Here is a 14,470-nt window from a genome sequence, read left to right as displayed (position 1 = left end):
AAATTACAAGCTTGCTGACACTTTGGTATGAAGCTGGATATTGATACAGTACTGAAATACTAATATACTAACATACACTTCTTTTGAGGACATCTTTACTGAATACAACCTTCCAAGGCAAGATTAGGTGTATATAAAGCTATTGTTAGCAGCCAGTAAACTTAGTACAGACTGGGATCAGGAGGAATTTGTGTCACACATCAAACTATCCCTTTAAAAAAATGATGCAAGTATACATTATATAAATATATAGGAAAAAAAGGCGAAGTGAACTCTAGTTTATCACATCTTATTTGACCTTTCACAACATTTTTTAAATGATATTTTGCCCAGGGAAAGTAAACAGCAAGCATCAGCACCTCCCCATCATAGTTGTATTTGAGTTATAAAATAACGAATGCATCTATCTGCTGACACCTGAAACATTTCCTCTCTGTGATCGAACAGTGGCCCACTATATCTCCCTATATCTCAGTGTGTCTGAAATTCAGAAACAGCTCCAACTCCGACACTTTTAGGTGGTCTTGTTGCCCCCTGAAGCCGCGAGTGGTATATCTAACTACCAGATGGACATTGGTGTGAAGGTGAGAGCCAGTGCAGCAGGACATAGCCCACTGGGCAATGCTGTTGTATCACACTAGCTTTTTTTTAAAATTATTTTCAGTAGTTCCTTTTCACATAGAAAGACCAATACCACTAAGAAGAGCTGTTATTGCTTTTTGTTTTTTTTTTGTCATTCAGTTTCCTAGTCCAAATCAGTCCTGTGTGGCCATTGAACTGCGTAATGTGTCACCACATTCACCACCAATTATGGCCATTTATAGAAATTAACCATAGTTCTCCATCTTTTTTTGTCATTACATTAAGCTTTATGTTATCACTGACCAATGAGATGCCATAAGTAGCAGCCACTGTGGATTACAATTTTATATTTTGAGTTTGTGAGTGATGCAATAAATATGAAAAAAAATAAAAAAGTGCATTTGAAGAGAAAATTATGTTACACATATGCACAGTACAGTTTGTTTAACAACAGCACATGGGCTGTACATGAACCAGGCTGCTAATAAAAAAATGTTTTTGTTGTTCTTGTACTTTTATTACCCCTCTTTGTTTATTTATGGTGCATCGCACTGAGTTCATGTAGAATAAATAATCGATGTACCAAATTAAACCAAAGGTTTTTAAACCTAGTACAGGCCATGTAAACAAAGCCTGATACAGTTCAATAGCAACTTTGAAAATTAACATTATACAAAAAACTCATAAGTACAAAGTGATGTTAAAACTATTCATACGTTTTATTGCCTTAGTCATGCTTAGTTTGAATAATAGGAAAGTATCTATTCTATAGGAGAAAATCCCTGATGCTTTATTGTAGAAACAATCCTCCAAGAGTATGAAGTGAAAGATCAGTCTTCTGTCTTCAGTCACCTCTCGTTTGTGATGATGACAGATGTGCTGATGTAATGTGGGATCTCTCTGTGGCCCTCAGGGTACATGCTGAAGCTGGGGCTCTGACTGTTACAGCTGTAAGAAGCTGTCTCTTTACCTTGGTAACTAAAGCCATCTGTTGTATGACTCGGTGTTGTTAGAAGGTGGTCTTTATTACAAGTATGTTTGTCCAAGACTGAATCGAAGTTCAAAGACATATATGGAGGTTGATGTGGAAGTGCCCCTCCACCCCCAGCATCTATCAGCAGTCTTCTGTCCTCTTCAGAGTTGCGTGGCAGCTCTGTTGCAGCCCCACATGTTTGGTATCTATCAACAGGATGCTGAGCTTGGTGACTGTATGGAACCTCCATCATCATGATCCTCCTCCTTTGCTCCAGTACCATCTGCACTGGGAATGAATGACCTAGGTGACTCTGCTCTCCTTTACCCAAAACTAGGCCACTAAGCAGAGAACAAGCCAGGGCTTCGTTACCTTGGAGTACCTCAGCACTGTTTGAACTTTGTTGGACACCTTGGCTTGATGGTCTATTCTTCTTGGTAGCATGAGTCTGGGGCTGTGGACAAACCTCAAATACCTCTCTGTGGACCGATGTGGATTGTTCAAAAGGTTCCTCTTTCAACTTGCTGGTAGAATGAGGCTTTTTGCAGCTAGTACAATCAGAGTACCTACGCTCAGCTGCCAGCACAGGCCCTGAAGACAAAAACATTCAGAGGCTAATTCACATCCAACTAAAACACCAGTATAATGTTAGTTTATCATCTTCCATGAACTTAAAGTGAGCCAAACACACATTCTGTAAAAAAAGGAACAAGAATGTTCTTGAAAATCAATACATAACCCTGGTACCCATGTATTTACGGGATACTGTGGAGCCGATGTTCCATCCAACAGGTCGTCTACCATGCACAGAGCCAATGATCTGGCTTAGGTCCGGATGTTGGTGGTTGTAGTGAAGGGTCAACTTGTAACTAGGACTGCAGGACACTTGACCTGCTTCAGGGCTCAAGCTAGAGCTTTTCTCCCAGCCAGGGGTCAACACATTCATGGATCTCTCCTTCCACCTGTCCTTCTGTGGGAAACAGTGGAAATTGTCAAGGAATACTGCACAAGTTTGGCCTTCAGCAGCATCCAATCAGATCCCAAGGGCAGCTTCAGTGTAACCACATCATACACATGTGTTCAACCTCTTTGGGGAAACGCTGAAAATTAGCCTACCTGTACTATACTCTATAAAGGGGTCCCTGAATATTATTGTAGACATGTCACCATCCACTTTCCCTGTTCAGTTTGAAACACCTTTATTGTTCAAAGCCGTACAACAAATAAAGGTCAGAGCTCACCAACAACAGCCAGAGTATGAGCACCTACTTTTGGTTTTTGCAGTTATTTTTGCTGCACAAAATCAATTGTTTTTGTTTGTAGGACTGTGGTTTAATTCTGTGGAATGTTGTAGGTGGTTTTAAGATTATATGAAAAATGGATTATATATGTTTTGGACATCGGGGTATAGGCCAGGTAGAATGAGGCTGAATGGGTCGGATTTGGCCAGCAGGCCTTGAGTTTAACATGTATGCTGTAGGCGGTGCTTAAGCAAATGGAATGCATCCTCGGGGACATGTAAAAGCCCATCTAATGCACAAGCATGAATTTTAGGCCCATTAAACCCAGGATCATGGTATATAATATAAAGTCAAGAGTAATCTGTATAGTCTCAGGGACACATGCTCTATGTCAGTACTATCAGCAGGTGAGCAACCATCTATGTAGTGAACTTGGTTAATGAATCCTAAACATCTGGAACAGAATAGGGTTACAAAAAACTTAACATCTTAGTGTACCCTGAAATACTTGCAGTTAAAGTCCCACCTCAGTATAGGGAGTTGCTCGAAGTTTGCTCTTCATCTTTACTGCTTTGCTTCTGAGTTGTTTGCACACGTCCTGAGAGGAAGTGAGACTGAGTCCTGGCTTAGTGGCTCGGCTCTGGTCTTCAGATAACTGTAGCTCCTTGCTCTCAACGTCACTGTGTGCAAACATATTCTATATGTTAGTCTACCTGGAGGTTTTACACAATGAATTACAGGGAGCATGTTTCAACTTACGTGAGGACATAGTTCACACTGACAATACAATGTGGTCTGGAGGAGCGGCTATTATGGATGATAGTGGCATAACTTTGCATCCACACCCAGCCACCGTGCTTCGATAACATGCGGTAATACTTAGTGGTCACCTGCCCCTTCATCAGTACTGCAGAGAACACAAAGACATAATACATGGTCAAATCTGCCATTAGTCCTTTTTTACAACAAGCACAGAACATCCGTCATTCCCTCTTTTATTAGCACTCTTTTTTTCTCAATAATGTCCAGGTTGTGAATAAACTGTATACAAATGGCTGCTGCACATCAATTTTCAAATGATATAGAACACAAGGCTCAGTCAAGATAATCTATTGGAGCCTTTATGAAGGTAAATTAAAGGTATTATCGTAAACAATGTAAATAATATAGCATGTCAGTTAATGTGGATATTGGATCATTACCACGATGTGTCACTTTTCATACAGCCTGTCATAGAAAAGTCTCTCTGACTGCTGAAGGAGAACCTATGGATGTAACAGTGGTTTTAACTTCCCCTCAGCGTCTACTTACATATATGATGAGCATAGCGCAAATGGAAAATATCACAGGCATGGACGTGGTGGTACAGAGTCTTCTCAATCAGGTCCTGAGGCTCATAGCCTGTCAACTCTGCCACCCTGCCTCCACCAAACAGAAGAGAGGGTACCTGTCAGGGGCTGACTTTAGTGCTCTGAAGCACAACAATCAGTTCAACAGTAAAACAGCAAGCTTATAATAATTATATACACAGGTTTACACACAGGGATCAACAAGACCTTTCATCCGTCTCTCCTACCTCATGTCCAAAAAGATCAGTTTAAAGTCCAGGCTGGCCCGAAACATGAACATGTTGCTGTGGAGTTTGATTTCAGTAATAGCGCTGGGGGGTAAAGAGTGACCGACGGCCACCAGACTCACAGTCTGATAACAGGACTCGTACAGCGACATGTCCATCATGTACTGACGTATTTTCAGGTAGCCGCTGCAATGGATCACCTGGGAGACCACAGAAATACACCAATGTAACATTATATTATCAGTTGAGTGTGAACTCTATTGTGTTATTTTGTGAACTGTGTTCACAATGTTTTAACATTCTCATAATACTATTATGTTATAATTATGTTATATAGGCCTATATGTCAAATGTCACCATTAGGCTTCTACCATAAGGTACATTTAATGTGAAGAAGAAAAGATATGGTTTTCCAAATGTTAAATAAAAATCTGAAAAGTGTGACGTGCATTTGTATTCAGCCCCCTGCACTCTGACACCCCTAAATAAGTGCAATCAAAAGTCACCCAATGAGTTAATAGTCTTAAGATTAAGAAACCTTTATTAGTCCCACAATGGGGAAATTGCAGTATCTCAGTATAATACAGCTGTTCTGTGAAGGCCTCAGTGGTTTGTCAGAGAACACTGGTGAACAAACAACATCATGAAGACCGAGGAACTCAGCAGACAGGTCAGGGATGAAGGTGTGGAGAGGTTTGAAGCAGGGTTAGGTTATGAAAGAATATCCCAAGCTTTCAACATCTCAAGGAGCTCTGTTCAATCCATCATCCAAAGATGGACAAAGTATGCCACAACTGAAACCTACCAAGACATGGCCGTCCAGCTAAGCTGATGTGTTAGAATGGCCCAGTCAAAGTCCATTGAGCATCTGTGGCAAGACCTGAAAGTTGCTGTTCATACACTTTCCATCCAATCTGGCTGAGCTGAATCTATTTTGCTAAGAAGAATGGGCAAAAACACCAGTCTCTAGATGTGCAAAGCTGTTCGAGCACACCACATAGATTTTTATTTGCTATGTATCGTTTTCGTTCAACTTCACAATTACATGCTGCTTTGTGTTGGTCTATTACATAAAATCTCAATAAAATACATTTAAGTTTGTGGTTGTAAAGTGAAGATGTGGAGTATGAATACTTTTTCAAGGTAGGCCTACTGTATTTCCAATGGAACAGAGTGCAGGTTTACTTGTAGTAGCTAGAATTTATAAAAGTAGAATGGGAGGGCGAGCTTTCAGCTATCAGGCACCGCTACTATGGAACCAGTTACCAAGCTGGGTCCAAGAGGCAGACACCGCCTCCACCTTTAAGACTAGACCTAAAACCTTTCTGTTTAGTAAAACGTATAGTTAGCCTTAAACATAGCGTGTAGGGCTGGTAGGTATAGTTACAGGCACTTGTTCACATGGCCTCAGCGACAGGTATAACAGGTGCCTAGTTCATACTAGTGATTCATGTCATTGACTGTGTTTGCTGTCTTCCTCATAGTTCTCTCTCTCTCTCTCTCTCTCTCTCTCTCTCTGCAGGTCTCTTTCCCTCCAGACCTGCATGCTGACCTGCAGTCTGGCCCTTGACTAAACCAATGCTTGTTGACTGTTGTTCCTCTTTGTTTAATTATTTTCAGGTCAGTCACTCTTCTGTGAAATCAGCCTGTCCAGTTAGGATCAACACTGATTGTGAATCAGTTTCAGCTGCTGTTGTGCAAATGGAACAGACAACAGGTGGAAATGAGAGGCAGTTATCAAGACAGCCCTATAAAGGAGAGGTTCTGCAGGTGCTGACCACAGACCATTTCTCTGCTCTCATCCTTTCTGCCTGATTTCAGGACCGCTACCTCCTCCTTTGTGTGAGGAGGAGCAGGAGGAGCACTGCCAGAGCCCTGCAGCATGACCTGCAGCAGGACACTAATATGCATGTTTCTGCTCAAACTGTCACAAACAGACTCCATGAGGGTGGTATGAGGGCCCGACGTGCACAAGTGGGGCTTGTGCTTACAGCCCAACACTGTGCAGGGTGATTGATTTACATTGATCATTTTATGTTATATATTTTGTTCTTAACTTATTCCACTATGTAATGAATGAAGATTTTCAACTGGAATATTTCATTTATTGAGCTCTAGGATGTGTTGTTTTAGTGTTCTAAAATGTGTTAGTGACTGTGCATACCTTAAATCCTCCACATGTCAATCCTGCATTTCGTTTAGCAAGAACACACTTCATCCTCAAGAAGAAGGAACGTTCAACTTCATACTCTGTCCAAAAGCACATATTTAGATGCATTAGTCAACATAAATATACAATACACTGTACAATATGCTAGGTCGCCAGCCTTTCTTCCAAAGGGTTTTTTAGAATTATTTGCCAGTGTATCTTGTGATACAGTGCTGTGAAAAAGTGTTTACCACCTTCGTGACTTCTTTCTTTCTTTTTTGTGTCATACTTAGACTAAGAAATATTAGACAAAAATAAGACAAGTAAACACAAAATGCAGTTTTTAAATGGGAATGACACTAAAAAAATAAAACTGCTGAACACTCCAACAGCACATTCAACTCAAGCATTTCCATTACCAGAAAATCTTCTAATGCTTCTTAGCAAAGAAATTAAAATGTGTATTATAGTGATTAGCCAACCACCACTGCAGAGAGGCATAGCTTTACTTTCTGCATATTTTTTATTCTGATAAAAATGTAAAGAAATTCATCCTAGTGCTTTGTCTGACAGTCCTGGCAGAGGGTTCCATAGCCAGTGCAAATAACAGTGAGGTCAGAGGGCAGTCTTGCCCACTCTCGTGCTCTACATTAGATCACTAGACTTAAGTCTATTAGTAATTACTGCTGAGATCAGAATCCATTTAATATATGTTTCTCCTAAGCCAAATTGGAGGCTGAAAGAAACATGAAGCTAGTTTAGCTGGTGGTCAATAACTTGCAGCATTTCAAATAAGGGGTTAAAATAAGTGTTTAACTTTAATAATTCACCAGTGAATCATAGGTTGGACGTGCTTGAATACATTTTATAATTTTTATGTTTAAAACTGCTTTGGGTATCTATCCAGCGGAATTATTTTTATATTGCCATTTTGGTTACCACATGATATTTGTTTGTTTGCCTTTTTCTTTTCTTTTCTTTTTTTTTACTAGTTTAACAATAGTTATGAGATTAAAAATGAAGACAATAGAAAACAAAGCTTTTACTAATGTCATACCGCTCTCCTCCCTCTCCTGATTAGTGCAATAAAATACAGCAAACAGCAGAACTCTGTTACAAAATCCAGTCCTAACTTTGTAACATGTCAGTAGTTGTGTACTTTGTATTGACCATCTTTAATCTTATTTAAAGTGGGAACATGCCCCCAAACGATAGCTAAGTTCATCACCTTAATGAGAGCTGGGGAGCAGAACCACAACTCACTTCCTCAGGAGGGCTTGTCTACTACTGCACAGGGCTCAAGGTTTACCTAAAACAAACGCTGCTTAGATTGCCTGAGCAAATTGTAGCTTTGTTGGGGCTTCTCTGAAGCTCTTTGGTATCAAGTCAGCAACTGCAAAGGGTTACCAAAAACATCCTAGAGGCAGCTAGGAAACAGAAGAGCCCTTCCTCTCAATCGTTCTACCCCAGATGTCCTAGTCGGGCATTCAAGTCACCCAGTATGTGCACCCCCCACTTTATCCAAAAAGGCTCAGCACTGCTGCAGCACATACAAGTACGCAACCGCACAACAGCACAAAGTTGCAGTACAACAGCACTCTCAGCTGTGCATTAGTCAATAGAGCGTTTATAAGTATGCCCTGGGCAAATCACCATTTAGTAGAGCTCGGTTCCAGAGCCACTGCTGTATATGGAGGTGAGCATAATATACATCTTGCCAGTATCTCTCAGTGTCCTTCAGGAGCTCTGCCCCTTTCCAACAAGTGAGACGACAACATGATCAGGGCACCTTTTTTCCTGCTTGCTCAGCCCTGCAGACATGGCACTTGCATTGCACCTTTACTTAGGACCAACCTGGCCCTCCCAAAACATCCGTTGGGCAGCAATGGCTCAGTGGTAGAGCAGGGTTGTCCAATAATTGGAAGGTTGGCAGTTTGATCCCAGCTCCTCCCTAGTCATTGTTGTGTGTCCTTGGCAAGGCACTTTACTGACATTGCCTCCAGTGCACTCACTGGTGTATGAATGCATATGAATGAATCGGCGGTGGTCAGAGAGGCCGTAGGCGCACCTTCTCCCTGGGGGGCTGTTGCTGCATCTGTAGTTTGCCACTGCCACTTTGTGTGAATGTGGTGTGAATGAATAATGCATCTGTAAAGCATCTTTGAGTGTCCTAAAAAGTGCTATATAAGTTCGATGTATTATTATTATTATTATCTTTGTTGCAGCCCTCTGGTTTGTCCATCAAATTTAGCACACTGCAGATGAGTGGCTTTTTGGAACTGCCATGCATGTTCAGTGTGCTTTCCTGGTGGATTCACTAAGCCAATGAGAGGCCTTTAGCTGCTTAGCGGTTACCCTGGTGTGTGTGTGTGTGTATGTGTGTGTGTGTCCTCATACCTGCAGAGAGGTGATGGTATGGTGGCTGGCAAATGCCCAGCACTGCTGTCATCTCATCGTGGTCTGATGGATGGATATACTCAAATATACTGTTTCCTGTTAGTTCCACCTGCAGCACACACATGTCCAGCACACTCACATAAATGAGGACGTGCCATCCAACAATGTAGAAATATAAAAGAGCATAGCATATCTCAAATATGATCAGGAGTGTGCATCATGTAGGTGGGCTGATATTACTTGATGGAGAGAGCTTGCTGAGGTGAAGGCTGCTCTTACCTGGGACAAGCCGAGGTGCACTGAGGCTGTTTCTGAGATGTACATGATTTTGCCATCGGAGGCAAGCACGAACACAAAGCCGTCCAATGTCTGAGGGAGCGCAGCAACAAACACAAGTGAATTTTAATATTATGAACACCCTATCTTCTACGTTGATAACGCTCTTTCTCTCTTTTATGTATTAAAAGTGTAATAAAGTAATAAAGTAAAAAGTATTTTAGTATGTTTTGGTGTGCAAGCTCTGACAATTGTTTTTCATGTGTTTAATGCATGGTGACAATACTTATACACAAGGCTTCTAGTTGGTGAATCAAGCATCTCTAATAATAACCTTTGTTATTTCATCCCTTAAATTACAATATAATAACTAATGAAAAATGTGCACACTCAAAAACCATTAACGTACCATAAAATACAGATAGACTTCTATAATGTGTCTTATTTATTCACAATCAACCTTTGAAGGCAAGCACTACAGTTGCCAAGGAGAAACCAAGGAGTGGGTATTTTAGAAGACATCAACTCAAAGAAACTGGTTTGTTTTGTTTTTTGGAATATTTCTAAAATCAGATCTTGCACAAATGGTGTTAACATCACTTATGAGCATTGTTTGATATAACAACCTCATGAACTCAAGTCCAGCTACCTCACAAGGTAAGCTACAACCCAATGAACCTAAAAAATCACATAATAAAAACACACATAGAATAGAATAGAATAGAATAGAATAGAATAGAATAGAATAGAATAGAATAGAATAGAATAGAAAATACTTTGTTCATCCCAAGCTGGGAAATTATTCTTGTTATTATTATTATATTCATATTAATATGAATATGAACATTCATGTTCATATTCATATTATTGATGATAATGATAATAATAATAAATATTACTTATACGTATAATGTGTGTGTGTGTGTGTGTGTGTGTGTGTGTGTGTGTGTGTGTGTGTGTGTGTGTGTGTGTATAACCTACATAATAAGTGATGTATACCACTACAGCTTATACAGAAAAAGCTGAAAGCACCATATGCATTATACAGTCAAAGAACCCATCATCAGTTTCATGCAATATACAAGAGCACAAGTGTTCATCTTGTTGTATCACATGTGTAGAATGTGTGTGAGAACGTGGTTTGTTATTTCCTGCACTCACCTGTAAAAGGTGGGAACCCAGTTCTTTTGCCATGTGGTCCATAGGACTCAGCCTTCTGGACTGCCCCCATCCTTCACCCAGACCTACAGAGACATAGGCAGCATGTGCCATGTAACAGAAGCGCAACAAATACACAAACATGTAAGAGGTATTTACTATATGTAAAATATAAAATACACTACACAACATCTATGAGTTATGTCCAATGTACAGAGTAATGTGCAGTGTGCAAACATAAAGTATATCAAGATGATATAAAGTTAAATATTAATATAAAGTCATATCATTTCCGTAGGGCTCTGTGCTTTGACAGATTGTGTTTCCATACACAGTATGTTTATGCTTTGGAAACGTAGCATAAAGTTCCATTGATACGCTAAGCAGTGGTAGCCAGAGGGAGCAGATCAGTTAGTCAAACCTTTGGCATATTCTGATGGTTAAATTAAGACAGAACTGTATTTTGCCCTAAACAGCCTACCAACAGTCTAGCTGACCATTTACTCTGAATAAAGTACTATCAGTATCAGACTAGGATCTGACTTTATATTAGACAAGACATTTTCTTTTTTACCAGCATAATATTGCCAAGATCAGAAGCAGCCTGTCTCAGAAAGATGCCGACTAGTCTATAAAGTATAATTTTTTACTTATACACTGTCATTTATTATTATCAGGCTGCCCAGATAATGTATTACAGGCCTCTAGCAGACCCAAAATGCAGCTGCAAGATTACTGACAGGAATTAGCAAGAGAGATCAGGTTTCTCACATTTTGACTTCACCGCATGGTTTCCTTTAAAATCCAAATAGATTCTCACTCTCACAGTGCTGCTTTATTTATTAGTTTTTTTTTTTGTTTTTTGTGATTGGATGTATTAGAACATCCTGGTACTTTGATTGACCCCCCAGCTATTTTACATCTCATTTATTTTGTATTTATTTATAATAATAATAATTATTATTATTATTATAAAAACAAAGACATTTAACTGAAACAGCATGTTGCTTGTTTATGTCTGCTGTGGGATATAAAAATGAACCATCAAATACAAACTAAGAAACTACAGCACTGGTTAAACCTGCATTTAAATGGTGACATGTTTAAAAGTGAATATAAGATTGCAAACCTGTCCTATGGACATCTGCATGTTTATGCACATTAACATTAAAAAGCTTTTTTGTTAATTAGGGAATATAGAAAAATTAAATATTGCAAAATTCAGACACATAAGAAAATCCCTCAGATATGAGGCATCAATGATGATCTATGTGCCGTATTTTTTCCAGTTAGTTTTTTAATGCATGCCTTAAAAGTACAGTTTAATAATCTATATGTATATGATTCCTGATGCTCTTCCTTTAAAGATGTTTGTCACACAGCAAGATTAGTTAAAGCACTCAAGGAGAGTGCATAATCCTTAAATGCAAGCTGGAAAACTATTAAAATGCAGCCTTAGCTGGCGTTGAAAGAAGCTGGCGTCTTTCCTTTCTCCCCTCTATTAGACTATGCTACGTCAGCTTATGCTGTTTCAGTTTGCATTAGGAGCTTGTAGGGGTAGCTGGACGCACTATAACCCTGCTCACTGGCTTTATTTTATTGGACCGTCGTGACGCTTCCCTTTTCACTTGCAGTCCTGTTTTGTGTTCACTCATGGTGCTGGTAAAGATAAAAACAACTGATCATGGTTAACTGGTTAAGATTAAGTTAAGGTCCAAAACACTAAGGTTACAGATTGGATTAAAACACACTTTCATAACATTAAGAATGTTTTACAAGGCAAAATGTTCCCATCTGCTGCCATTGTTTTCATCTATCGTGACAAGATTCGCCCCCTACAACACATATATGAAGTCATGAAATGATCAGTGTGTGTGTGTGTGTGTGTTTCTGAAAGACCAGGCAGCAGCTTTCTTAGTACCTGTTTACTTTTTTAATAGAAATGATGAGAAGACAGGGTTTTGCAGTCATTAGTTCTTCACAGATTTCACCACTGTAAAACTAATTTGAAACTATAATTTCAAGAAGCTGTAAAATGTTAAAGCTTGACACGTCAAATCTAAGCTGCTTTTCCCATATGCTACATTCAGCACTGCCTCACACATCATGTCCGGGTTCAAGAGAAATAATGCACCTGCCTGCTCCTCTTCTTCAAAAAACATAATAATAATAATAATAATAATAATAATAATAATCGTTGAGGTTGACCAATAATGTTTTTCTCTGGCTAACTACAGATACAATCTCAAAGCAGAAGAACTATTTTATAATATAAAATACTATAAAATCAAACACACATGAAAAGCCCTTAAAAGGCTTTAAATCACTACTTAAAGGTTCCTACAGCAAAGGCTAATTTATAAATTTAACTCATAATTCACAACAACATTAATCATAATGTGTATGTAGCCTAATGTGTATAAAATAGACTAAACATTCTGATATGCCCAACAACACTTTCAAATTAAAGGTCGTTTAAATAATGTTGGAAAAACAACAGGCTAAACTGAAACCAGTCATTCTTCAGTGAAAGAATATGAAATATATCCACAAATATATATCGCATTATCTTTAGGTTACCACTAAATAGTTGTAGCTTATAGCTTAAGATTTTTTATACTCTTTTTTGACTTAATTGTCTTAAATGTTTTTTTCTATTAAAAGCTATTTTATATTGTAATTGTGAATAAAAGTGTTTTTTGTTTGTTTTGTTTTTGTAGGAAAGACGTTTTTCTGAAACAGAGTAACAAGATTACACCACATCCGCAGCAATATGCAAATAATAGCTGAAAGAGAAAATAATAACTATAGAGAGGTATTTATAATAAATGTCACTGTCTCCTATTAATCCACTAATGTGGAGCAATCGTTAAATACAGACTAAAATGACCTTCAGGCATTATTTTAGTAGAACACATTTCTTTAAAAAAGCGGCGCAGCGACCGCTCCGTGACTTTATCCACTTGTCATTATAAATATATGTAAATATGTAAACCTTGTGATTTGAACAAATATTGCGTTTAGTAATTTGCATAAAAATGTAAATACGTCATCTTTCGTCATCTTTAATCTTAGTATCATATTAAAGTGTGCTCCGCTTCATTTAGCATCGACCTAACTTCAGCTGATTCCTTCCACTGCTTAGAACGCGGAGCTGAATGAGCCTTAACGAACAACAAGTTCACACTCTGGACTGAAAGCTGACTCAAACAGAGCAGCTGCTGGCCCAGGGTGGCCGGCCCTGTGTTGGTCTGACTTTATGAGTGATGACAGAAAGGAAACGCTCTGTTTTCTTGCCCTTTGACCTGCTTGCACTAGCTGCATGCGGCCTAATGAACTAATTCACCTTGATGAATGTGTGGACGGCCTGAAGTGGACATCAGCTTTGAACCTGACTGTGTGAACACAGTCGATACTTTAAACCCCACCACACCATCACTGAGCTACACTCACACTGTAACAGCTTATTATTATTTGATTTTAAATGGGATTTAAAGCTTCTCACCCTGACTCCTTTGTGCCTCCTGTGTGTGCACGGCTTTGCTTGGCTTACCGTCCGGGAACACGGCCCTCATCTTCAGGTAGCTGCTGGTCAGTCGGATGATGGAGGCCTTGTCCAGCTGGGAGGTGATGGCCGCCGGTAGCGGCAGCAGCTTGGCCAGCTCATAAAACTCTCCGTTCTCTTTCTCTCTCCGGGTCTTAGCCGCGTTCTTAGATTTTTCCTTCATCTCTGGAAGTTTCAGATAAATGATTGTAGAAAGAAAAAAATATATAAAAATAAAAAGCGTTTATTCCATAAAGCTACTTATGAAGCTCATAACGCCATAAGGAAGACTGTGTGTTCTGGATCCAAAAATGTCCCCATCAGCCACCTAACGCACGCCTGTAATGTCCAAGAACCCTAACATCCAATCATCTTGTCAAAGCTGCGTTCACATGTCCACGTTGTCTTCTTCATTCTTCAGCTTTACAAGAAGACACATTGTCGCTGCTGTGTGTAGAACTCCAGCTCCGCAAGTTTTGCCCCGATGCGACGAAATGAAGAGAGGCTGCGAAGAGGCGGCCTGAGGTCTGAACACCCCCAGCTCTCTCTCTCTCTCTCTCTCTCTCTCTCTGTG

At 39.5% G+C, this 14,470-nt stretch overlaps 1 protein-coding gene across 1 annotated transcript; it reads right to left on the bottom strand.

Moving 5' to 3' along the window:
* Positions 1-1,430: 1,430 nt before the first annotated feature.
* Positions 1,431-14,080, bottom strand: sim2 (SIM bHLH transcription factor 2). Its single transcript, XM_028422243.1, has 11 exons — positions 13,906-14,080; positions 10,356-10,438; positions 9,198-9,287; positions 8,919-9,027; positions 6,537-6,622; positions 4,373-4,572; positions 4,108-4,214; positions 3,556-3,703; positions 3,323-3,476; positions 2,303-2,522; positions 1,431-2,146 (listed from the first exon to the last, which is right to left on the bottom strand). The coding sequence occupies exons 1-11, from the start codon at positions 14,078-14,080 to the stop codon at positions 1,431-1,433; spliced, it is 2,088 nt and encodes a 695-aa protein (XP_028278044.1).
* Positions 14,081-14,470: the final 390 nt, after the last annotated feature.

The sequence above is a fragment of the Parambassis ranga genome, chromosome 14 (assembly GCF_900634625.1).
Source record: "Parambassis ranga chromosome 14, fParRan2.1, whole genome shotgun sequence".
Taxonomy (NCBI): Eukaryota; Metazoa; Chordata; class Actinopteri; family Ambassidae; genus Parambassis; species Parambassis ranga.
The sequence above is the reverse complement of the archived record's forward strand: the minus strand, read 5'-3'. Positions and strand labels throughout refer to the sequence as shown.

Bases quoted from the DNA above. Each gene is read 5' to 3' on its own strand.
- sim2 (XM_028422243.1), bottom strand. From the start codon at position 14,080: ATGAAGGAAAAATCTAAGAACGCGGCTAAGACCCGGAGAGAGAAAGAG. The intron at 4,215-4,372 runs GTAGGAGAGACG...TGGTGGAGGCAG, and splicing joins CTGATCTTTTTGGACATGAG to GGTGGCAGAGTTGACAGGCT. The intron at 2,147-2,302 runs GTACCAGGGTTA...TTTTGTCTTCAG, and splicing joins AGTATCCCGTAAATACATGG to GGCCTGTGCTGGCAGCTGAG.